Below are 27672 nucleotides of genomic sequence, written 5' to 3' on the forward strand. Positions count from 1 at the left end.
GGAATAATTTTTTACCAAAGGTAACTAATTTCAGGAAACAAATTCCAGCTACATGATTAAGCTATTATTCAGTTTTGTATTGTGGTTAGTTCACCTGTAAGTATTTCAAAGTCTGCCAGTTCACTCAAACTACCAAATCAACAGAGCTCCATTCCTGCATAGCAAAGTAATTGTTATTCCTGATATCGATACTTGCAAACAGGAAAGGTACACATGAATTTTAATCAATTAAATTAAAATTTTCCAAATCCACTAGCATGCTGCAAACAGTATGTTCTACTGACATTCTGCTTACAAAGACACTTCATTCCACTCATTATCTCAAATTTATTTCACTTCATGGTGTCAAACATTGCTATTAATGAAAAGGAAAAGATATAAAAATAAAACAACAAACTCCAATTTTAGTAAACCAACATTGTAATTGGGTATAAAACTTAAAAATTGCACAATTTATTAACTGGCCTTTGAATGAACTGAACACATATTAACACAAATTCTTTTTCTCGGCTGGTTTTCGAGTAATAGTGGTCCGTAACATATTAATGCTCAAACTAAATAAACAATGACTGTAAAAAAAGAGAAATTGCACTACTGACAATCACATTATAGGCACTTAATATACACAACCATGTCACAACCAGCAGCTACAATGCCAACATGATGCACAATTCAGTAATAATGATAATAAGAAAAACAACAACAATAGAAATGTATGGATATGAATAAAAACTTGTTACGCAAACAGCAAGTTATTGTCATTGTTTACAGGTGGGAAACACTTTGCAATAATTAGTGCAGAAACATATCTCAACTGACAGCATCTAACAGAAAACAACTGCCTCGTGGTAGGAGGAGGATTACGCAGTCATCTGCCAGGCATTTCCCAACAACAACAAAACAATCAGTCATCCTCTGAAAGCGTACACAGTGCTATTCAGTAGTGCTGTACAATTAGCACATTATGCTATTAAAGCTCAGATTCAGAAGTTACTGCATATTATGCATGTCTGTGAGTATCGATACGTGAACATAGCAAACAAAATAAAATCTAAAAATCTTGTGATAATAAAATCTAAAAATCTTGTGATATCGAACACCACAAAAAATTAACTCAGAAAGCTGCCATTAATTTTCATTTACAGCTATGATTAGAATATTGCAGGAGATTAGTCCACAATTTTTAACACTCAAACAAAGCAGTCCCATATTACAACTACTGAAACCATCTCACATGTGAAGTGAAAATCTGTACTTTTGGTACCAATATCTCTTACATGAGGTAGTTCACAATTCAGCTAACAGCTGGCAAGTTAAGCATTTAAGCAAACAGTACTAATGCCTTAATTCTTGTAAAATACAATGTTTTTGCACAATATTTGGAACTTGAGTACTTATATGGCACCTGTAAACACAAATAAATAAATAAACTAATAAAAAATAAAAAACAATAAACACATGCAGTACTTTCATTTACCTATGGAAATTTTACACGTTTCAATGCTTCCATTAATCCTGGGTTCATTCTGCAGACAGAATGGTTTGTGACTATTAACACCAAAACTCAGACAATAATGTTTTATCCCATCCTTTTTTTGTTTACAACAGACGTGCACAAAAAATATTTATTTATCCCTTCCACACAGACACTGTTACAACTTTCACAGTTAAAAATGTTAATAAATTTCAAGGGACAAATGAAAACAACAATTTTCATGTAATAGTGCCACAGTTTTGGACTCGTGCAAACAACATTTTTTCCCTTTTGCTATGAAGGTAATTTAATACATTTAACAGTAAGGAATATTTTTTTACAGGAAGGCCTCTGTAACTATTGTCCACAACTGTTGAAGTTCATTTTGAGATTAATGGGCAAGCAGCAGTTGACTAAAATGTAACATTTTCATAAATAATGAGACAGTTAGAATTTTTCCTATCCATGTACTCTTCATTCATTCTTGTATCATGTAAAATGTCTTCCTGATATTTGACAAGTGTTTATCTGCAATTATTCATATGGTAACAAAGACAAACTTTCAGGAGCCCTTCTCAAGTGAATGTATTTTTATAAAGCACTCACACTCACGTCATTTGCAACTGTTAGTAACATCTATTGTGGCAATGCATTTCAAGGTCACTTAGTGTGTAAAATGCTGCTCATCATTTTCTCTCTGACACACACACACACACACACACACACACACACACACACATTACAATGCAAGGTGTTAATCAAAAGATGTCTCTGATTTGCTATTCAAACTCAGAGAAGTTTACAGGTATACACATTCATACCACTCTGAGTAATAAAACAGGCTATGTACATTATTCAACTACAATAAACAGGGTATTATAAAGTTTACTTCCAAAATTTTGTTTCACCAGGAGGCTGAAGAACCTCTCCTGTCAAATATATCACAACATGAAGACATGCCACATCCCTCAGTTGTGATTTTGTACGGACAGCAGAACACTGAATGAAACACAATATTGCAATCTGTTTCAAAGATAAAATAGCTGCATAACAGTGTTTCCTGGAGGTACATATGACTTTCTGTTTTTAATTATACAAACTATTCTCAGCAACAGAGCTGTTAGATTCAAAGAATAGCCACAAATCCTAATGTTCTCTTATATGTAATGTACATGGAAATAATGCATGTGGCAAAGTTCTGTACTGACCTCACAAAACATAAAAAAGAAAGCTTTGGAGAGATGCTTTTCATCTGAATTTTGCTACTGCATGCCAAGAATTGGTATGAATATTTTTAATAAAAATATGGTCCAATATGAACCATTAAAATCCAAACCAGCTCTTTTCCTTCAAACAAATACCAGCTATTACGTAATAATAATAATAATAATAATAATAATAATAATAATAATAATAATAATGACAACAAAAACAAAAATGTATGATCTTTCCAAGCAGGAGATTATGTTTAAATACTATCGGAGGAAACATAAGTTCTCTTTGCATTGATATTTGGTAATGTGATATGGATTTACATTAAACCTGCTGCATCATGCTGGCAGCTGAATCAGTCATCAGTAATTACAACACTAGAAAAACTGAAAAGCAGGAATTCTAAGAAATCATAATCACTGCAAAATTGGTTAGTAAGACTAAATCCTTTTCCTTTTTTTAAAAAAAAAAACAACATTTATAATAAAGAAAATAATGCCCTTAACTGACAGGAGGAAATTCATAGCCAAGAGGCTATCTAGGTCACACCAAGTTATTTCAAAGGCAGGGAAAAAAAAGGGGAAGAAATATGTAAAAAGGACTGACAGTTGACAGATGGAGACTAAAGCAAATGGTTGATGTCAGGATAACAGTTCTGAAGATTATGTGCTGAGAACATAGTCAAATTGCGGCAAAAGGAAAATATGAATAGCAGTTTGTGCCAGTAAGGTACAGTGTGTGTTTGCAAACCAAAAATTACTCTTGCCTAATATGAATTCTGCTTGTCGCTACATATTCTGATAGACCAGTTGTGTTTATAACCCTGTCAAAGAATGGGCATATCCAACACTGTAGTTATACTGTAGATTGCATATTCGATGCCTCACACACATTTGGTTTTGAGGTTGTAGCCAAGGACAATCACTGAACTTGCAGGATATGATTTGCACACACAGCATTTACCGAGAAAGGAGGCGTAGCAAATAACAATACTGAAGGTCTACTGAAACAGTATGGCAAGAATATTATTACATCGAGAGGCTCACTGGAAGTTGCTTTGTGGATTATTACATCTCCTCAAGTGGACAGTCATTCTAAGCTGTGCCAATGTCTGTAGGAGCGAGTGAATATGCTGCCTCACTTTTTACCAAAATTGCCCATTACAATTACATTTAAAAATTTTTAATTACATTTAAACATTGTTGTTAGTCTATCAGTCCTCAGTTGCTACTAATAATATATTAATGATTTTTAGGTTTTATGTCTGTGTGTAACAGAATAAATGCAGCTATATATTTCCAGATGAGTTTCACCCTAATTTATTGCAACGTCTTCTGTAACAGTATATGTTGTTGGAGCTTTACATGTGTCTTCACTGTTTTGTAAATGAAGTTGTTCATCTGCTTATGTGCATACACGTGCACATGCATGCACATGTGTGTACACAATCTCCCCCCCCCCCCTCCTTCCTTCTCTCTCTCTCTCTCTCTCTCTCTCTCTCTCTCTCTCTCTCTCTCTAATGTTCTTTTTTTCTACAGATCCCACTTGCCTTCCTTATACAATGATTCCCTAAACAAGGTGGAAATGTGTATGGGCAAAGTTGTGTGGCGAACTGACAAGAGTTCATTCATAGTGTTGCAAGCTGTAAAGCAGCTTACCAGCAGAACAGCAAGGACGCTTGCAGAACAACACTACATAACACATACTGCCATTGAAGATGCATCACTAAATTAGTGTGAAACTCATCCGGCAAAATGAACACTGCATTTATTCAATTTCACATAGAAAAATTATTAATATATTCTCATATAAGCTACAAGATCTGCTGACTTCTAACGACCCTCCTCCGTCCCAATTTTATATGGCCTACATTCAGATTTTGACCATCCTGGTATGAAACAGCATCACATTTGTCATTCCAGTTCCATCCCGAATCCTTTAGCAAACAGGCCACTCTCTATCTCTCCCCCATTTACACTGATCTTTCCCTGAAAATGTGAAGACAGTCCAAAACTATATTTACTGCAATTTTTCTGTGAGTCTTATCATTCCCTCTTTCATGAGTTTTCCCATTCACCTTTATAGTAATGTTATATTGTAACAGTTCCACAGTGTTGCATTGTTACTATAAATTTACATATATGTGCTTTCAAAATAGAAACTATTTATAATTAAAAAAAGAAAATTATTTTTACTACAATACTGTAATTTGGGAACACTTAAATATGTTAAGAGTTAATTTAATTTGTTATCTTTGCAGTGACAAAATGGCAACTTTATGATGTGATCAATGTACTGGCATTTGCCACAATTATCTTAAGTAGTACACCTCTATTATCAACTGCATGACAAAATCATGGTGGAACCATACAGTTTATTAAAAGTTAAATTCTGTGTCAGAGTATTCCTTGACACACAAGCAAGAAAAGTATCAATTATCTCCATGCACATTTCACTGGACAATACATGAGATTCCTGTTGGACGGGATATTATGAATGTCACTTTCCAGTGCTTGATTTGTGACGGTATGTGCCGGTACACTATACAAGTATCTCTGATGGAAGAAGTCATTAAAATAAGGTTTTAAGGCATTTAAATAAAAATAAAAAAGACCCCCCCCCCCTCCCCAGAATCTCACAGTATCGGAACCTCTTTTCTTACAAATCAAACATTGTCATTTTTTATGTTTGTCAAGGAGCTACAACAGTTGACCATCCTTAAGAGCATTCTTGCACCTTTTCTTGAAATTTAGCATTCCTATTATGGACACATCCCCCTTCCAAAGCGAAAACATTCATATTATAGTGTCACAAAACTCCATAAAACTGTGCAAATGTTCATACGTATTTGCCTACCTAAGTCTCTTACCATTCCATCTCTCAAGGAAAAAATTTCAAAACAACGAATGCCACTGACTACGTTTGTTTACCAATAACTGATACCTTATTCTACATAAACTGTCAATATACAAGTAGGGTTTTCATCCTCAATTATTGCAAAAGAAGAATTTCAATATAAAATGTAACAGGAACCTTAAATATTTGTGTTGTAACTACAAGATAACAAGTTATGTCTCACAAAACTGTGAAACAATATTAAAAAACTTTACATATGTGTACTGAACACACTATTAAAATCACAATTGTGTGTTTCAAATTAGTTAGGAAAGACCAAACTTAGCATGCCTTTTATTTGATTTAACAGATCTGAAGAAATTCAAACAGGTTGTCATTGCAAAGACTATTGCAACAATAGACTGTAATAAAAAAAAAAAATGTTAGGATTTTAAAACAGATAATCAAACTCAATTACTTACACATCATCATTACTATTAATTAATAGAGAGGGAGGGGGAGGGGCAGGTAAAATAAGAGTGACATATCAACTATGCCTCTCACTTAAAATTAAAATATTTTCTCCAATTTATAAATTTTATCCACCTGCACCACAGAAGGAAATAATGATATTAATTAATACACTTCATATTATTAAGGTCAAAAGTTATAAACTGAAGAAAGGGATTAACTACTACACCATATAGCCATCGTCAACACTACAAGCCGGAAGTACGCACTGATTCGGTGCCTAGTACTGCATGCGGTTTTCCCTGAGTATGGGGATGGTGTCTGCGAGGGTAGTTAGTTGAATGGTAATTTAGTTTACCATGTTAAACGTTTGCACTACAGCTTACTGTACTGGCCTAAAAAGTCATAACTCTACAATGACAAAAACTCATGTGTTTACTTGGTTTAAGTAGACCAGGATGGGGCAGCAGAAGTAGAATTTATTTTGCTTCATACCAAAATATAGGAATGAGTACTGTGCATGCTAGAAAAAATTAAAGCAGTCATCACCTGGGAGTTAGTTTCAGTACTGCAGTGCCTTCCTGGACAAGGTCCTATTGGAGGTGGTATGTCCTTGCCATCTTCCTATTGGAAAAACAATCCATCTTGCCATTTATAAGGGAGTTAAATTTAAAGTGGAGTTCAAATGACAGTACCCTCACCAGTTTCATAAAAAAAAAACAATTAAAGAGAAAAGTTCTCTCTCAAATTCACATCAAGAACTACTAGCCAAATGCCAACCTCATAATCCCATGCATAATTTGGCACAGCTGTCAGATGTTACCACAACTGACAAGTGACATAAGAGGACTGGGGTTAAATGGCACCAACTGCTGCATACAGTGCTTGTCACCAGCAATAAAATGAAGTCAGAACATAAAACAAGAGCACATCAGTTTCAAAATATACCAATATCACTAATAAGGGGTAAACTCCCTCTCACCAGAGTTGAATTTAAAATTTCAGGTAGAGAAGTAAACTGTCTGTTTACTTGTACAACAAGATGATACTTGCAAACTGCACGAAAGAGACAAGTTACTTCCCATATCACATCTACAAGAGGCTGAAGAGAGGCAAAACCAAAAAGTCACCATACAGATCCACCTAACTATGATGTTGCTGTTAGAAAGTAGAAACTAGTAAGCAAAAACCAGATTTAACACCTCCTGAAGTTTGATAGGGCAATCTTCCAGGAAAACAGAAATTCTGAAGCAGCAGTAAACGCTTAAAACAATACATTTACATTTTGTGAACAATCAACCTCAACTTGAATGATACTTGGTACAAACATATAAAATACTTAACACATTTCACTGGTTGTAAACCGCACAAAGAGCTGAAATTAGAAGTTTTAGCTGTTGCAAATATTGAAGTTTTTGTAACAGTATACCCGCCATCACTAGTGCTCATTACACAAGCAGCAAAAAAAGAACATACAATAACATTCTAGGCAGTCTTCAGTACATTTCAATTAAAAACTACATTTCACTTATTGTAATGGGTGGCAAGATACAAGCAAAGTCACAAATTAATATCACAGTTATGGTTTGTAAATGTTCATGACATTCAGTTGCATTAATAGTGAATCTTAAATGTGTAATAATCTATTTAGCACTATTCCCTCATCTGGAAGTTAGCTATTCAGTTATTCCCTCCTTATGGACTTAGTGATTGGTTCCGCCATACTGAAATGAACCACTAAGCGGCAAGGGCAGATTTTCTGTTGTTTAAAGTTAGCAGGGTGGAGACCAGATGATGTAAGTACTTCAAAAATCCTCAAAATATCCAAAATACTAGAGGGGAGATTTAAATGTCTTCAATATCAACATCTAATACATATTCCAAATTCAACTGCAAACTTTGCACACAAATATATAAAAGCACAGATCTTGCTTCATAATGCAATCAAAAATCTGTGTGTCACTAATAACTAAACAGTAAGAACACAGGCAAATTTTAACAAGTACAAGAATTATATACAAAACATAAAAAATTGTATGAGGACAGGCACATAAGTAGCAGAGATGTTTGTATATTTTTGTGCGAGTGCACATGTGAAAAAGAGAGGAGTACGGGAGAGGTGGTACACATTGTTATAAGCACATTAGTTACACTTTCTGCGACGGAAACTGAAATTTGAAAGCTGAATAACAATTTTTGTGTCTATTTATGAGCTTGTCATCCACCCGACACATCTTTTGAACGTACAATAGTGGTTGTCCTCATACCATTTTTTCCCTGTCATCCACATTGTTCATTATCTTATCAACATAAAATACAGTTACGCACAAGACGGTAATAAAACATGAATAAAATATTAATCTTATGCATATTATCTGGTATCAATCTTAATTATAAATATTATTGGCTATTGTTGGTAATCTATTGTAGTACCCTTTCACTGGTTTACTGAAACATTCTTAAAGGTTAAAAAAGGAAAGAGATCATTGTGTTCTCACATAATATGAGTGACTATTAAATTATTGGTTTGATGAGACATACATGAATTGTGAGATTCTTCCTCTCTATTTTCTGTCCACCAATGTATGCATACAGAGATGTTTGTATATTTTTGTGCGAGTGCACATGTGAAAAAGAGAGGAGTACGGGAGAGGTGGTACACATTGTTATAAGCACATTAGTTACACTTTCTGCGACGGAAACTGAAATTTGAAAGCTGAATAACAATTTTTGTGTCTATTTATGAGCTTGTCATCCACCCGACACATCTTTTGAACGTACAATAGTGGTTGTCCTCATACCATTTTTTCCCTGTCATCCACATTGTTCATTATCTTATCAACATAAAATACAGTTACGCACAAGACGGTAATAAAACATGAATAAAATATTAATCTTATGCATATTATCTGGTATCAATCTTAATTATAAATATTATTGGCTATTGTTGGTAATCTATTGTAGTACCCTTTCACTGGTTTACTGAAACATTCTTAAAGGTTAAAAAAGGAAAGAGATCATTGTGTTCTCACATAATATGAGTGACTATTAAATTATTGGTTTGATGAGACATACATGAATTGTGAGATTCTTCCTCTCTATTTTCTGTCCACCAATGTATGCATACAGAGATGTTTGTATATTTTTGTGCGAGTGCACATGTGAAAAAGAGAGGAGTACGGGAGAGGTGGTACACATTGTTATAAGCACATTAGTTACACTTTCTGCGACGGAAACTGAAATTTGAAAGCTGAATAACAATTTTTGTGTCTATTTATGAGCTTGTCATCCACCCGACACATCTTTTGAACGTACAATAGTGGTTGTCCTCATACCATTTTTTCCCTGTCATCCACATTGTTCATTATCTTATCAACATAAAATACAGTTACGCACAAGACGGTAATAAAACATGAATAAAATATTAATCTTATGCATATTATCTGGTATCAATCTTAATTATAAATATTATTGGCTATTGTTGGTAATCTATTGTAGTACCCTTTCACTGGTTTACTGAAACATTCTTAAAGGTTAAAAAAAGGAAAGAGATCATTGTGTTCTCACATAATATGAGTGACTATTAAATTATTGGTTTGATGAGACATACATGAATTGTGAGATTCTTCCTCTCTATTTTCTGTCCACCAATGTATGCATACAGCAGACTTAAAATACTGAAAGGGAAGTACTCCTTCCATCTCCTCCCACATGTGATTTAATGTATGAAAAATGACTCTACACAGTAATTACAAGCACAGATCTAACTATAAACAAATTAGACTGCAGCTACAAGCAATTATTCCTGTGAAAAACATAAATGACTTCTGTTTTCAATTTAAATTCCTTTTTTTTACTAGCAGGCATTTGGTAATTGTTATATGTGTGGGAATGAAGTGCAGATGCATAAACAATGTACTTATGAAAATATACATGCATTTAGTGTTGTAGATTTCATAGAACAACAAAAATACAGCAATTCAGTTTTTACACTTCTGTTTATTTAATAAATTTGCCCATACAGCTGCATTCTTTGAAAATTTTCAGACTCACATGCAGTCAATTCAGTACACGTAAACCCCATCCTCGGGCACCGCTCTGTTAGTCGGTTGTCGATTGTCACATTTTTGTGGGTGACACTTGGCTTGAGTTATATTATTGGTGGCCTCCAAAAGCTGTACGAGGATGACATTTAAGTACCTCAAGACTGGTACCTGTGAGTCAAAAAAATTCTTCAAGGAACACGGGTGGTCAAGCGAACTGAAAGAACGAAGGAAAGAAGAAAGGTGTGGGTTTAACACCCCATCAGTCACGAGGTCATTAAAAAGAGCCCAGATTGAGAAAAAGATAGGGAAGGAAATTGGTTGTGCCCCATCAAAGCGACCATACCAGCATTCACTTTAAGCAGGTTAGGGAACCACAGAAAACCTAAACTGGATGGCCAGGCAGGTATTCAAACTGCTGCACTTCCGAATACGAGTCCAGCCTCTTAGCACTGGCCTGGGCGCCTCGCCTGATGCAAGCAAACTGAGTAAACAGAAGGCATACTAATTTAGTTACAAGTATGATTTTCATAAACTGCATATCAAAACTGTTGTTAGGTTAGCACTTTTTCAATTTTCTTTGTCCTTTGTGGATGCCCACCACATTCTGCAATGTACACAGCAGATCAGTCTGTCACTAAAGCAAATTTTGCAGCAGCACAAAATGTGAATTTAAATAGTAGCTGGTATTTCACAAATTACTACTGCAACTAATGAAGCGATGTATTACTATCAGTTATCAATGCAACTGCTAATCTGTCTTATATGGGGCAAAATGATCTCTTGTGCATCTGTTACACATTCAAGTAATGATACGTTACAAAATGTATACTAAATTACTTCATATGGTCACTTTTCATTTTAAACAAATGTGTGTGAAGATGAAGGAGTAGATAGGTGATAAGTCACAGTAGGTGTATGTGTTGGGCTTTGTGTGGTGGTAGGGTTATGGAGGGAGGGAGGCAGAGGGAGAGAAGAAAGAAAGAGAAAGAGAGAGAGAGAGAGTGAGTGACAGAAAGAGAGAGAGAGAGAGAGAGAGAGAGAGAGAGAGAGAGATTTTGAAGTCTAACCTATACTTGTGTAGCTCATCTAGTTTTTTACAACCACAATATCCTCTACATTCATGTATGCAAATAAATCCATCAAATTGACTTTATGCAGAATCTTCTGATGCATTAGATAAGCACTTTTCATTGAAAAATAAAGAAATTAAAAATAGCTGTACAGTTCCTTGACACATGTCTTTGTTTCTCAAAGTACTCCTACAGCTGTAATGTCTATAATGGCACACAACACTGGAGCGGATCGCCTAGGCAGTTATTGTTACAGCAGTAATATACTGAGCAACCATAAAATTTCTTAGAGTTTATTATTCTGTATTTGTTTATTTTTATAAAAAATGTGTACTGCGACAAAGGAAGAACAAGATATGCTCCCCAGTTCCAGAAAACAAAGAAATACCAAGGCATAAAGCTGAAACGTACCAAATATTGTACTGATGATAATAATCAGCCATATAATTATTTTTCTCTCATAACAGTTCTAACAATCACAGAGGCACATAAGAGGAAATGAACTGTGGTCAGAGTGCCACAGAACAATATGAGAGAGGAGAAAAATGGCACAAATTATGAGGGGTTTTACATAATTATTTTTGCTCGCACACTGAGGCCACAGTCTCGACTGACTACACAGTTACGGAGAGGATCCACAGAGCCCCACCAAAGATACCAGTCTCCTCCTCCCTGCGAGCTGATAACTGTTAGCCCCCACTACAGCAAACGGTCCCAATCAAAAGTGTCCCCCACATCTGAGTCCGAGTCCTGCTGCTGTGAATACTGGCACCTGAACATGAGCTGATCGGCCTCTGCACCCTGCTGATGATCCAGATGCTGTTGCTGATTCTCTTGTTGCTGCTGTTGATGGTGTTGGTGTTCCTGCTGCTGCTGCTGCTGCTGCTGCTCCTGTTGCTGGTGCTGCTGCTGCTGCTGCTGCTGCTGCTGTTGTTGCTGTTGTTGTTGTTGCTGTTGCACGTAATCATAGTCGAGGCCTGCAGTTACCTGGGTGCCAGTATAGCAGCCACTGGCCTCAAGCGTAGTGGGAGTCGCACCGTAACGCACATACAAGTCATTGGAGGCAGAGGGTGGTGCCGATGGTGCTGCAGGATAAGAGCAGGACTCATCCAGGTACTGGTACTCCGAGAGAAGCCCTGTCAGCACGGCCGACAACTCCGCTGCATCTGCCAGCTCCAGGGCACTCTCACCCTCTGCAAATGCCGAGTTGCTGCTGCCTGTGGGCACAGAGTCCAGCATCGAGGAACCATTTGCTACTCGTGATGACTTCTGAGAAGTCAGCTTTCACTAATGAAGTCTTCTAAAGTTACTAGCCATGGAAAGAATTATCTTGAAGTAATGAGCAGGGAACCAATTGATAAGTCACTCTAAGATGGTGCTATCACTTGGCTAATTAATTAATTAATTTTTTATTTACATGTCAAGTTCTGTACGACCAAATTGGGAAGCATATCTCCAAGGTCATGGAACGTGTCAATACATAAAATTACAACATAAAAGTAATAACAGATAAAAATAATATGTTTATGAACCCAAAAAAAGTGAAGCCATAAGTTTAAGTAAACGCAAACAACAATGAAACAAGAATCAGCTTAATTTTCCAAGGAACTCCATGAGGAAACTCTTCAGTTTTGATTTGAAAGTGTGTGGATTACTGCTGAGATTTTTTAATTCTAGTGGTAGCTTATTGAAAATGGATGCAGCAGTATACTGCACACCTTTCTGCACAAAAGTTAAGGAAGTCTGATCCAAATGCAGGTCTGATTTCTGATGAGTATTAACTGAGTGAAAGCTGCTTATTCTTGGGAATAAGCTAACATTGTTAATGAGAAATGACAGTAAGGAATATATATATATTTTGAGAGGCCAATGTAAAAATACCCAGATTCCTGAACAATGATTGACAAGAGGTTCGTGAACTTACACCACAAAAATATACTTTTAGAATGGGAAGAGTTACCCCAAAATATAACATATGACATAAGTGAATGAAAATAAGCAAAGTAGACTAATTTTTGTGTCGAACAATCACCCACTTCAGATACTGTTCGAATAGTAAAAATGGCAGCATCTAGTCTTTGAACAAGATCCTGAACATGGGCTTTCCACGACAGTTTACTATCTATCTGAATGCCTAGAAATTTGAACTGTTCAGTTTCACTAATCATATGCCCATTCTGTGAAATTAAAAAGTCAGGTTTTGTTGAATTGTGTGTTAGAAAGGTAAAAACTGTGTCCTACTGTGATTTAGCATTAGTTTATTTTCTACAAGCCTGAACAGTATTTTATCAGATGTGACAATCATTTTTACAACATTCTTCCAGAGGCAAAGAGGAGAAATCTAAAAAAGGTATACAGAATATATCAGGACACTGAATATGTTGTGACTAATGAAAATTTGTGTTAAACTGGGACTCAAGTGCAGGCTTCCGGCTTTTCAAGAACAGTCACCCTAACAATTAGGCTATACGAGCACACATTTGAGGCTGACTGACGTTTCCAAAGGTTTTCTCCCAGAGCATATGTGGGGTGTACGAAGCATAACTTTTGCCAAAAGAGTGTAATAGTTTCTTCTCTAAGGCTTTTATACTAATTATTTTTGTGAACTGGTGTCTTCTGATCCTTCTGCCTGAGCCAGAGCAGAATGGGAAGCAGGAATCCAAGTCTGTACTGCCAGTGGTGCTGTTATGCTCTCCACTTAACATCTCAAATGATTCAATCACAAGAGCTTTCCCTGTAGTGTCCCTGGGAGATTACTCATTATCTCTGTTCCTGATCACCAACTGTGACATACGTCGTCTGCTCGAGTCGCCTTCAGTGAGATTGGACTTATCACAAATCCTGACACCTTCAATTCTTATGTATTCACTGACCATCCACAATTTACTTCAAATTGACTTAAGTTCTTAACACTTCCTCCTGCTATGTAGGGCCCTTGTATACCAATAACAATAAACAATTTTTGAGCCAAATTTGGATCCTTATACACCTATCATGTGACATCTCTTTCCTCATTCGGTCATTCTGTACTTATTGTTAGAAGTACAATCCTGTAACCTTTTAGCCTATTTGTGACTGCTAAAAGTCTTGACCAACAGTATATTCATGTGGAATGAGCAAAATGTAGCTTTGTCAGTAACATTCTTCAGAGTATGTGATCACATTGTCAGATCACGTTGTCAATGTGTAAAATTCTTCGACATTTTGGCCACTGTTGCAAATGGCCTTCCTGAGGGTGTTTTTGCAAATTGCTGAATAAGAAAAACTTAAGTTCTTATGAAAATGTTTCACTGTACAAAATTAAACTAAATGTAATTTTCTACAAAAAAGGTTACATTCATTTATTTCTACAGGACTAATAATTTCCGCATTATCAGGATGCATAAATCGCAGATTGTTAAAAGCGTGTTGTTCTGAAAAATTATAAAATTAACACTTCTTTAATTAAGTAGGTTAAAAGCAAATTTTAAATCTGTCAACCACATCTATGAGCAGTAGAGCCATATTCAGGGATAAATTGTGTTGCAGGAGTGCAACAAGGTGCAGGGGGTCAGTGTGGGTTTGAAGTGCAAGGGAATGTAGGTCATTGGATTGTGTTCGTGCACTTCCCTCCTTCATAGGTTTGCAGACTGTAGGTCAAGCTGGAGATTCCCCACTCTATCAACTCCACTACATCACAATAAGCAACTACAGAGTGTTTCACAAAATTATACCGACCCTCCAGAGCACACCTCAGGAATCACTGGCGATGTAGTGCACAGACGTGCCGAGGACTATTTATTTTGCACAAAATGCATTAACTCTACACTGACTGCAGGTACAAGTTACTGATAATACTGACACAGAATCTACGCACAAGGTGTGAGAGAAAAGTAATGGGACTGACAACACTGCAAGTGATCTGGCAACGCTGTGTTGTTCTGCTTGCATAGACCACTGCATTCATCCATGCCAGGAGCTCGGACCGAGTTTCAGCTCTGTACAGCAATCATTTGATTTTTGAAAGCACCGTCACAGAAGTTGTGTGTTATCAAATTGGAACAGCGGAATTTAGAACGAAGTTATGCCATCAAGTTTTGTGTTAAACTTGAGGAGTCTGCAAGTGTGGCATCTGAAAAGTTGAAACAGGCCTGTGGGGAACATATCCTATCAAATGTAGAAATTTTTCACCGTCACAAATCTTTTTGGAAGGCCAAGAACATGCTGAAGATGAACCTTGCTCAGAGAGACCTTCGACTTCAAAAACTGACAAAAACATCAAACGTGTGCTTGATCTTGCAAGGTCATAACCGACGTTTAACAATAAGGACCGTGGATGACCTGTTATACTTAAATATTTTCATAGTACATCAAATTTTGTCTGAAGTTTAGCACACAAAAAAGGTTTGTGCCATAATGGTGCTGAAAAACCTCACAACTGAACAGAAGGGCAATCAAAGAAATGTGTGCGTTGATCTTCTTGAGAGGATTGCCGATGGCCACAAATACGATCACAGGTGATCTTTTAGTACAATCCTGAGACAAAGCAGCGAAGTGAGGAGTGGCACACTGAGACACATCCTCAACCGAAAAAAGGTAGAATGAGCAAATGGAAGATCGAAATGGTGCCAATTTGCTTTCTCGGCGGTAGGAGTATCGTGTATGTAGAAAATTTCAATAATTTAATTATGTACTGCAGAACTTTTCATTTAGTTTAATTTTGTACTGGAAAAAGCTTTTGTTAGAAGCCGCGGCTTTCGAGTTACCTGAGAATAATATAAAAAAGTGACCTATAAACCCACCCCCACCCAAACGCACACAGTCCAAGTCAGGATTTTTTAGTTGCGTTTTTCATGACACTCCTTCCCAGCACTGTCCAATGATTTGCGACCACGTGATTTTTCCTCCCTAATCGACTTTTGTTGGTCTTTGCTGATTGGGCTAGTAGGTTGAGACAAAAAAGGGCTAAGGTTAGACCCAGGGGAAAGGCACATTTAACAAAAGTACTTTAAATGTGCAAGGAAGAATTGATAGTAAGTGTGTTGTGAATTAGGTAAGTATGGAAGCATTAGAGCAACTGTGGGAGCAAACTGCAGCTCTTCTGTTGGAGAAGCAACCTCTGAGGAAAAATTTGAATCAGGCAGCTGCAGAAATATCAGTGTTTCATGGGAATAAAAGATGCAAATACAGCTACTATTTCAGCTTCACAATATCAAGTTGTTTCACCACCTGTGGTAATGTCAGTTAAGTTGGAGGTAGAGTTTCATTGAGCAAGTTTATTCAGTCTTTTCCAGAATGGTTGAATAAAATGTGCACAAATCCCTAAAGAATATCAGATGTGTGCATCATTCTCATATGTGCACACAGTTGAGCAAGTTCAAATTGTATTGATGAAGACACTTCCAAACAAAAAAAGGATCAGTTTCAATCATGATAAGTAATCTACTTTGAGGAAAGACCATGCCACGGATTTTTTCGTATTTATAGATAGAATTCAAATTCGAGAAAGAAGAATAGCAATCAGTCACAAAAAACTTGAATTTTATTGCAGATCGATTTCAACTATAGAACAGTCATCATCGGTGCATAAAATACCTAGTATGATCACAGTGACATAAAGTTCAAGCACATGTAGACCACAATTTACAGAAATACATGCAGCACCCATTACAGTGAAACTGAAGTGGCCGAAGTCTAATACAAAGTTGAATCTGTTTCTGTTGCAGTTTTGTATTAGACCTCAACCACTTTGGTTCCACTAGCTGTATATTTCGTAATGACTGTTGGAACTTTAATAGTGGCAACTATTTATTTACAGCTTGTACAAAATAGCTATGTGTTTCAAAGTTTTACTGACCTTCAAAGTAGTCTCCAGCATTGTGTATAACCTGTTGCCAGCAATATGGAAGTTGTAGTATACTCTTAGCAGTGACAGTTGTGTTGACAATTCAAGTGGCGCAGTCTATTGCGCGACAAAGTTGTAGCAGTTCTGAAGTGAATACCGTGAAGTGTTTCCTTCAGTTTAGAAATCAAGTTGAACTCGTGAGGACTTACGTAAGGGGAGTGCAGTAAGTAGTATAGCACTTAGCAGCCCCATCAGTCAAACAAATCAATAACAGCCTGGACTGTATGTACTTGAGCAGTCCTGCAAAATGATGGTCAGGTCCTGCAGAAAGTGTCATCACTTCTGTTTCTATGCTGTTCATTTTTGGAACACAACCTACGACCAGCTTAGAGACAGAAGTGATGACACTTTCTGCAGAAGCTGACCATCATTTTGCAGGACAATGCTGAAGCATGTACAGTCCAAGTTGTTACTGATTTTTTTGACTGATAGGGCTGCGAAGTGCTATACCACTTACATACCACTTACTGCACTCCCCTGACTTAAGCCCTCATGAGTTCAACTCGATTTCTAAACTGTAGGAAACGCTTCACAGCATTCACTTCAGAACTGCTACAAATTCGTCAGGTAATAGACCGCACCGTTCGAACTGTCAATACAGCTGGCATTGTTAAGAGTATCCTACGACTTCCACATTGTTGGCAACGGGGTATACACGATGCTGGTGACTACTTTGATGGTCAGTAAAACTTTGAAACACGTATCTATTTTGTACAAGCTGTAAATAAATAGCTGCCACTATTAAATTCCTACCCTCGTATTTCTGTATTTAAATTGTGGTCCACATGTGCCTGAACTTTATGACAATGTGACCACACCAGATATTTTATCCCTTGACGATGACTATTCTACAGCTGAAATTGATCTGCAATAAAATTCAGGTAGGTCACGACTGATCGCTGTTCTTCCTCCCTGAAACTTTGACGGTCACTATGCAAAGAGATCTCATGTACTCCGACATAAATAAAATCTAAGTTGTTTCTTGCCACAGATTTTGACAGAATACTGAGAACAGAACAATACACATTCTACTTCACCAGGAGGTGGCTAGCAATACTGACATTTAGGGAATTGGTCCTAGAACAAGGGGTGAGATCAGTTCATGGTGCTAAGTGCCTTACATCAAACATTAGACTGAGGTAAGAGGGAAACTAGGTAGTAACAACTGTGAGCCACACATCTGACAAGTGCCATGTAACTGAAGCCGGGTGTGACCATTGCTATAGACCAGTACACCATGCATACTAGTGCTAGGCACCATATTACTTGCACTGCAGGAAATGAGCCATACAAAACAGCCATGCCCTAAGCCTCAATAAGAGCAGACAGAAAGTCAGCAAGGGGTAGAAGCAGAAATTGGGGAAATGCAACATAGCTGCCTCGCAGAGCTCCCATTAAACACCATTACACCAGTGAGAAGCATGGGATTAGAAACATTAGAAAATGTGACATTTACTGGAGAAGCAGAGAAGACAGAAGTGAAAATATTTTTAGAAACAGCAGCACAGACGGCTTAAATATTACTCCACAACCCCTTCTCCTCCCTTAGCAAGAGAAGCATGACCTCTCAGTCATCCACACTGTTTAGGATGTGAGACAATATACAATTTATACACGTGGGAGCTTAATCTGAAAACTGGGAAAGCAGTATTTGCGGCTGCAGTCCGACTAGTGGCTCAGGAAACCTGTTCTTTTTTTTTTTTTTTACTTGCTCCTGGGGAGTGATTTCCTGGAACGCATTCACACTTTGGTCTAGTTTCAATAGTTTACAGTTATTTGGCAGCAACAGTACTGACAGGCATGTGAGAAGGCTGAAAAAGGATTGGTCCAACCACTCTCAAAAGACTGACCCACTTTAAGGTATAAGTCAAGTGTTTCCAAGCTATATGCAGTGGAATGAGATGAGTTTTGTGGGTGCAGGTCAAATCTAGTGTCAATAATTTTGACAGATCAGATGTCACCATAACTGGGGAGTACAGATTTAGCAAGAGCCAATAAAATAAGTTGTGAAACAGGGAGCAAAGAAAAAGGATGAATGGGAAAAAAATTAGGAGATAGAAAAATATACGCAAATATCAGAAGTTAAAAGAAAAGTTTATGCAGCTGCCTGCATAGGATGGAAATAACTGTATTTAATACTTGAAGGATTTAGTTCAGTTTTTGAGGGACAGCAAGATTTTATGCTTCTAATTTAATGAATCATATCTCCACGGGCTACAAAGGGCTGATAAGCTAAAAACTGAACAGATTCCCTATCACTTTCAAACCTGTTGTTGAACAAAGCACTCAGAAGCATTTTGATGCTGGTAAATTTAGTCCTCAGTTTTGCCTACTGTCACACTCCTGTAACAGACGCAAGATGGAGAAAATCTGTATCAAATATGCGTTAACACAAGATGTTTGAACAAAGGCCCGTCATGAATAGATGAGACATTGGTTCATTTAAACAATTCCCAGTATTTCAGAACTTTAGATGTCAACCGATTTATCAGCAGCTACTCATCTCCTGTGATGACCATGAAAAGATGGAATATCTAATTATGAGAATTTGAGGATGTCCTCAGGGTTATATAAGGCACCAGCAACAATCCAACAATCTACAAATTTATTTATTATAAGGTTTAGACTTCCTATGAAATCTTCAACCTAGTCCATTGTTAACTGAGAATTTCCTTCCTCTTGTTATGTGAAAGAATTACTATCTTTTTTGGATTTGACAACTGTTGCCATCACTTTGTACCAAAATACATCACTACTGTCAAACATCTCATGAAATTACTAAGGAAGAGAGTGTTATTTAGGCTACATGGACTCTGAGTGTGTAACACTCTTGTTACAATTGAAAGATGTTTAAAGTTAATCAGCTGTTTTGGTACACACTGAGGAATGATTTGTACTCTTCTGTGATGCCAGTCATTACGCAACCGGGTATGTTGATGGTCAAGTTCATGGAGAATTTAAGCCCCCTATTCAGTACGCGTAGGCAGTTAAACAAAGCTGAACTCTCTTACAACACAACAGAGAAAGTACTTTTAGCTTTGTCTATAGAGCAAATTATTTCAAACGTTATTTGTATAGAAAAAGTTTACCGCTCCAACAGATCATTATGCATTAATGATATTTCAAGCCTCAAGGACCTTAGTAGGTGGTCACTACATGGGCATTTAAGTAAATAAGACTACTCAGTAAGACATGAGCTAAGAAACCCCTACCACAATACTGATGCCTCGAGTTGGGAAGTTCGGTATATAGACGTATATGATGTCCTGATTTTTGAACTTCAGGTAGCTCAGCAAGGGGATTAACAATGCAAGCAAATTCAAAGCACCATTTGGATTTGTTGTCATTAATAAAGTCCTCTGTCACAAAAAGGTCCATAGCAATAGTGTTCATCCCTACATTAGTGTAACCAAGCTACGACAGGTCAGGAATGATAAGGAATGCACTGACACTGGACAAACTGGCCAATGGTCGTCAACAGTGGATCACCACATGTGGATTGAAAGACATGCAACAAGAGAAGGATGGTCAACGGAGATGGCTTAGTAGAATAACAAGTCCCATCAAGTACCCATAGAACGAAACCTAAGAAGTAGCCAAAATGTGAGACCAAACAATGATGATTAAAAAGAACAATGCAAGAGAGCAGTGAATACACAACTGAGGCAGAGCCGCAGTGCACCAAGCTTTATAGGGCTGTGGTGGGCTTCAATTGACTGGTGAGATGGGTGTGCATCTAAACCTCGGCCTCTGTGGCTGATGTTGTGACAGTGCCACGAGATTTAAAAGTGCCGCTACGTCAGTACACAAACATGGCGACAGAGGCGCTCCGCAGCTCGGCTGAGCGTGGGAGCGCCACCTGGCTATGAACGGTGCCGGCCGCATGTCACGGCACGGCAGTTGAGTGACAGCTACGGCGTTGGTAGCATGAAACCCACTATTGTTTCTACGTTTGTATATCCACGCAATTTATTAGTGAATTAAAGGTTATAACACTTTTTGGCGACGAGGTCGGATATTTTTCTTCCAGCGTTGGAGTATTGCGCGTTCGTGTCTGGGCAGACATGGAACAGCTTATGCAAGCACTCATTGAACAACAAACACAGCTGACGGCTGCTATTCAGGCGTTGTCGACGTCGCTTACTCATCGTCTGTCGTCCTCTTCTCCGCCTCCGTTCCCTCCTTACGACGAGGCCGCTGAAGACTGGGAGGATTATGAGAAGCGTTTGCGGTAACACTTCTTGGCTTTCGGCGTTGTCGACGCTCCGATGTGTAAGTCGTTATTTCTATCTTGGATTTCCCCACGGATCTATCAGCTGCTATCTCAGTTAGCACCTCTGCGGGAACCTGCCTCTCTGTCCTTCCAAGAAATGTGTGATTTATTGTCTAACTATTACCGAAAAAACACCCACGTCGTTGCCGCCCACGTGGCGTTCTACCGGTGTCGTAAACAGCCCCATCAATCTTACCGGGCTTGGGCGGCGGAACTACACGGTCTGAGTAGGAAATGTCAGTTTGTCACGGACACTCATCATGAGTCTTATGCTGATTAATGGTTAGGGATGCTATTCTACGGCTTGCTCCTGATAAAGAAGTTCGGCAACATGCCCTACAACTGCCAAACCTGTCGTTGTCGGAAGTTCTAAGCATCGCTCAATCCTTTGAAGTGTCTCACGCTGCTGGCGCGCAAATAGACGCGTGGTGTGATGTGGGCGCTGTACAGTCAACTTTCGACACGGACAATTTGCCTGTTTCCCAGGAGAACGATGATGTGGCGGCGGTTCACTCGCGTAAACAACGTCGCGTTGGGCCGCTATGCTCGCAGCGAAAACAGCACCCACAGAAACAGGTTCGTTCCGCCCTTCCTTCTTGTCCACGTTGTTTTGTACAGCATGACAGGGCCGCGTGTCCAAAACGTTGGGACACGTGTAATTCATGTAGGAAAAAAGGCCACATTGCTTCTGTGTGTCAGTCCCCTCACGTTCCTGTCGACGAGGACGAGGCATCGGACATGGATGTTGACTGTGTGCTTTCTCAAACAAATAAGTTGTTTGTTACTGTTTGTGTTCTGGATAAAGACATTCGCATGCAAGTGGACACTGGCTCTGCAGTAACTCTAATTAATTCTCGCACGTATTTAGAGTTGGGCTCCCCTCCCTTGTCTCCAGTTACGCGAAATCTGAGAACTTATAATAAACAGAAAATTCCTATCGTTGGCCAGTTTGATGCTTCCACTGCTTACAAGTCTGTTGTTCGGCCCCTCATGTTTTACGTGGTGGATCATGCAGGCACTGAAAATCCGTTCGGTTATGACGCTTTCCAGTTGTTTGGGTTCTCCATTGATGATGATGTGCACCTCATATCTGAGGACATTCCGTATCAACAGCTGGATGGATTGTGTTCTGAATTCTCATCCATGTTCTCTGCTGGTCTGGGTCGTGCCAAGGATTTTGAAGCCCACATTACTCTTAAACCTACAGCTCGCCCTAAGTTTTTCCGGGCACGCCCTATTCCGATGGCGTTGCGGGCACCTGTCAAGGCTGAGATAGACAGTTTAACAGCTTCAGGGATTCTCCTTCCTGTTACCTCCAGCGAATGGGCATCGCCAATCGTGGTGGTTTCTAAACCCAACGGGAGTCTGCGATTGTGTGGCGATTTTAAAGCCACTGTCAACGCTCAGAGTCTCATTGACACTTATCCTCTTCCCCGTCCTGAGGAGTTATTTACCAAGCTCGCTGGGGGCCAGTTCTTTTCCACACTTGACTTATCGGAGGCGTACCATCAGTTGCCGTTGGATGCGTCTTCCAAGGAATTTCTCGTCATCAACACTCCTTGTGGGTTGTATCAGTACCAGCGGTTACCATTTGGTGTCGCTAGCACGCCGGCCATTTTTCAGCGGTTTTTGGAACAGCTCACGGCTTCCGTTCCTGGCTGCATCAACTACCTGGATGTCATTGTTGTCACGGGGGCCTCCACTGAGGAGCACCTTCGCAATTTGCGTTCATTATTTCGGGTTCTGCATTCGGCTGGGTTGAAGTGCAATCTGGACAAGTCACAGTTCTTCCAACCCTCCATTGTGTATCTTGGTTTCCACTTGTCCCGTGAAGGTATACGTCCTCTACGTCAGCACGTTGCGGCCATCACCGCTCTCCCCCGGCCGTCTACGGTAAAAGAACTTCAGGCGTTTCTAGGCAAGATTGCTTATTATCACAAATTCATTCCATCCGCGGCGGCGGTGGCTCATCCTCTGCATCAGCTGTTACACAAAAACGTACCTTTCTGTTGGTCCGACGAGTGTGAGCAGGCTTTTGTTCGCCTGAAGGCTCATTTGCAGTCGGCACCTTGTCTTGCCACCTTCCGTCCGGGTCAGCACTTGGTTCTGGCGACTGACGCGTCACAGTATGGCCTAGGGGCTGTTCTCGCCCATCGGTATGAGGATGGGTCGGAACGACCCATCGCCTATGCTTCAAAGACCCTCAACGATGCCCAACGGCGTTACTCTCAAATCGAAAAGGAGGCGCTCACTATCATTTATGCTCTAAAAAAGTTCAGCGTTTTTTTGTATGGTTCTAAGTTTCACCTCATCACCGACCACAAGCCGCTGGTCTCTCTGTTCAGCCCTTCGGCGTCGCTTCCGGATAAGGCGGCTCACCGCCTGCAACGTTGGGCCTTATACTTGTCTCGTTTTCACTATGAGATTCACTATCGCCCCACGGCCCAGCACGCCAACGCTGACGCGTTGTCGCGTTTGCCGATGGGCCCCGACCCGGTTTTCGATCGAGATGAACTGCTCTGTTTCCACATTGATGAGGAAGAACGTCGTGCGGTCGAGGGTTTTCCGCTTACAGGTTCGCAGGTCGCGTTGGCTACTGCGCGGGACCCGGTCCTGCGTCAGGTGATCGGTTTAGTTCAACGGGGTTGGCCGGACAGGACCAAGGGCCGGGCATCGGATCCCCTTCGCAACTACCATGCCTTGCGCCTTCGTCTGTCTGTTCGTGAGGGTGTTGTTCTTCTGGCCACGGATGGCGCATCTCCACGGGTCGTGGTGCCAGCTTCTCTTCGCAAAGATGTTCTCAAACTATTGCATGAAGGCCATTGGGGGATTTCTCGGACTAAGTCCCTGGCCCGCAGGCATGTTTATTGGCCCGGTATCGATTCGGACATCTCCCACATGGTTGCTGCGTGTGGTCAGTGTGCTCAACAACTGGCTGCACCCCGTACAATGCCCTCTCCGTGGCCTGATCCGGCGCAGCCATGGGAACGGGTGCACGCTGACTTTGCCGGCCCCTTCCTCGGCACTTATTGGCTACTGTTGATTGACGCCTTCTCGAAGTTTCCGTTTGTGGTTCGATGTCCGTCGCCCACCACTGCGGCGACGACGCTGGCTTTGTCAAAAATTTTTGCGCTAGAAGGTCTTCCCTCCACGATTGTCACGGACAACGGCCCTCAGTTCTCTTCGCAGGCCTTCCGTGATTTTTGTACTGGACACGGGATTCATCATGTTACAGCACCACCCTTCCATCCCCAATCGAATGGGGAGGTCGAGCGCCTTGTCCGCACTTTCAAAAGCCAGATGAAAAAATTCCTTACTGATTTTTCTACCGATGACGCTCTGTTGCAATTTCTGAGTTCTTATCGTTTCATGCCTCTGGGTGATCGCAGCCCTGCTGAACTCTAGCATGGCCGCCAACCGCGCACTCTACTGCACCTGCTTCACCCTGTCAGGCCTAGTACTGTGTCCCCTCTTACGGGAAAATACTCGGTGGGCGCAGACGTGTGGGCACGAGGGTATGGATCTCGCCCTAAATGGATTCCAGGGGTGGTCAAGGCTCTTCGCGGCCGCCGGCTTTGTGAAATACGTACGGACGACAGCATGGTTGTTCGTCATTACGACCAGATGCGCCCACGAGTGGTGGCCACGCCGGTGCCACCGCCCCTTCTTTCGCCTCCACCAGCCCGAGAAGCCAGTCCTGTCGCTGCTGCCGATCTCCCGTGCGTGTCGCTCCAGCCAACGTCGCTGCCGCTTCCGAGTACGCTGGAACCAGCCCCAGTCGCGACGCCGCCTTCTCCGGGACCCATCTCGCTGGAGCACACCCCCAGGTCCACGACACCTATGGATGCTGCTCCGGAGTTTTCACCCATCATCTCGTCCAGGAGGCACGTTCCACGCACAGGCTTCTGTCCTGGACATTTTCGACCATATTCTCGTGTTTCTCCACGGGATCTTCTCGGGGTCTCCCAAGAGGCCATGGATGTCTCCGCACTGTCCGTGTCTCCAAGGAAGTGAGTGTTTTTTTTTTCAAGGGGGGAAAAGTGTGACAGTGCCACGAGATTTAAAAGTGCCGCTACGTCAGTACACAAAACACGGCGACAGAGGCGCTCCGCAGCTCGGCTGAGCATGGGAGCACCACCTGGCTATGAACGGTGCCGGCCGCATGTCACGGCACGGCAGTTGAGTGACAGCTACGGCGTTGGTAGCATGAAACCCACTATTGTTTCTACGTTTGTATATCCACGCAATTTATTAGTGAATTAAAGGTTAGAACAGCTGAGTTCACAAAAATCACTGCTGGTGGTCTGGAGCACAAGTTATACCCTCGCAGTTGGGGGACTGGCAAAGTCGGGCTTTCCTACTCCGACTGAGTCACAGACGGCAGCGCAATGAGGAGGCAGGGGCAGAGCTGACTGCTATGATGGTACTGAAAACCCTTGGAGTGTTAGCTGTAGCAAGGTACCACCCGTGGTGGGTAGCCACCACCAACAAGTCTTTCGCTCCGTATGTGCTTTCCCACACAGTCGTGCCCAGAGAATAATGCCCCGCATGGTGGGTCCACTGTTCCTGGGGCTAGGAGACGGAGGAGAGTACGCGGCTGTTGCCCACAGTCGTGGATGGGAGTGGTCCTGTATGTGCTTGCTCAGGGACATTGTGAGCATAGCCATGGTGGTGATACTTCCCACGGCTTTTAACATCTGCTGTTTAAACACCTGCAACATATGCTCTGCTCCGCCAGTCGAGGACACGTACAATGGCAGACTAAATAGGTGTCTGATGCCATCTGAAACAAAGAATTGTTCGATAGCCGTTGCTGTAAGTTGAGGCACACTGTCCGACACAATGGTTCGGGGAAGCCCTTTGACGGAGAGAATTTGGACGAGTGGATTAACTGTGAGGTCTGTGTGTGTGTGTGTGTGTGTGTGTGTGTGTGTGTGTTTTTTTTTTTTGGTTGTGGTTTTAGGGCGCAAAACTGCTATGGTCATTAGCGCCCAGCCCGTGACTTAAGACAGTAAAAAACCGAAATTGAAAACCAGCAGCAATGGAAACAAACTCATAAAATTGGAGAAACTAAAAATAGAATGCTTAAAAATCCACTACAGAAAGGGGGTGGTTGTCCCCAAAAAAAGCTTCAAATGACTAACGTCATTTCACTGTCACTAATAAACTGGAGAACGCGGTCGGCTGAGCGCGTGTCATCTGCTAAAATCGACGATAGATCAGGCGATAGCTGTAGGCGGGAGCGTAACGGATTAAAATAGGGGCATTCAATTAAAAGGTGCCTGACCGTCCACGGCTGAGAGCAGTGGGGACAGAGTGGAGGAGGATCACCGCTTAAAAGATGTCGATGGCTAAAAAGACAGTGCCCTATCCGGAGTCGAGCTAAAATTACCTCCTCCCGACGACGCGTTCGGGAGGAAGAAGTCCAAGCGCAAGGAAGGGCTTTCACTTCCCGCAATTTATTACGGGGAAGTGTTGACCAATGCGCATGCCATAAATGAGCAACTTGGCGACATAAACCGCTCCGTAGATCGGTGAAGGGAAGCGACTGAATAGCTGGCCGAGGAAGAGAGACTGCAGCCTTGGCCGCCATATCGGCCGCCTCATTCCCACAGATACCAGCGTGTCCCGGGAGCCAGAGGAACGCCACCGAGACGCCCCCCAGGTGGAGCAAGCGCAGACAGTCCTGAATCCGGTGGACCAGAGGGTGCACAGGGTAAAGAGCTTGGAGACTGAGGAGAGAGCTGAGAGAATCTGAGCAGATAACGTACTGTATCCGCTGATGGCGGCGGATGTAGTGGACAGCCTGGAGAACAGCGTAAAGCTCCGCAGTATAAACCGAACACTGGCCGGGAAGCCGAAAGCGATTTGGGGTGTCGCCAACAATATAGGCACTCCCTACACCTAACGATGTTTTCGAGCCGTCGGTGTAAATAAATGTGGCGTCCGTCAGTTGTGCACATAGAGCAGCAAATGCCCGACGATAAACAAGTGTAGGGGTACCATCCTTGGGAAATTGACAAAGGTCACGGAGCAGGCAGATCCGGGGACGGAGCCAAGGCGGTGCTGTACCCCAAGTTGTCAAAAAGGTTTTCGGAAAGCGGCAGGAAAGAGAATCGAGCAATTGACGGAAGCGGACTCCCGGGGGTAGTAGGGAGGAGGAGCGGCCTGCATACCCTACATCAAAGGAGGCGTCGAAAAAAAGGTCATGGGCTGGATTAGCAGGCATGGAAGACAGATGGCTAGCATAACGACTCAGGAGGACTGCTCGCCGATTGGACAGCGGAGGTTCAGCAGTCTCAGCATAAAGGCTTTCCACAGGGCTAGTGTAAAAAGCTCCAGACACTAAACGTAATCCACGGTGGTGGATAGAGTCGAGACGCCGAAGAATAGACGGCCGAGCAGAG

At 41.0% G+C, this 27672-nt stretch overlaps 1 protein-coding gene and 1 long non-coding RNA gene across 2 annotated transcripts in view; both read right to left on the reverse strand.

Moving 5' to 3' along the window:
* Positions 1-424: 424 nt before the first annotated feature.
* On the reverse strand, positions 425-10552 carry LOC126175144 (uncharacterized). Its single transcript, XR_007535531.1, has 2 exons — positions 4701-10552; positions 425-4668 (listed from the first exon to the last, which is right to left on the reverse strand). It is a non-coding gene; the product is annotated as an uncharacterized LOC126175144 (long non-coding RNA).
* A 54-nt stretch (positions 10553-10606) lies between these two features.
* The window catches only part of LOC126175145 (forkhead box protein J3-like), a 71565-nt gene continuing 54499 nt past the window's right edge, over positions 10607-27672 (reverse strand). Inside the window, exon 6 of the mRNA XM_049921705.1 lies at positions 10607-12325. Coding sequence (XP_049777662.1) covers positions 11808-12325 — 518 coding nt within the window. The 3' untranslated portion in view covers positions 10607-11807. The remainder of the gene's footprint in view (positions 12326-27672) is intronic.

This window comes from Schistocerca cancellata, chromosome 3 (genome assembly GCF_023864275.1).
Source record: "Schistocerca cancellata isolate TAMUIC-IGC-003103 chromosome 3, iqSchCanc2.1, whole genome shotgun sequence".
NCBI lineage: Eukaryota > Metazoa > Arthropoda > Insecta > Orthoptera > Acrididae > Schistocerca > Schistocerca cancellata.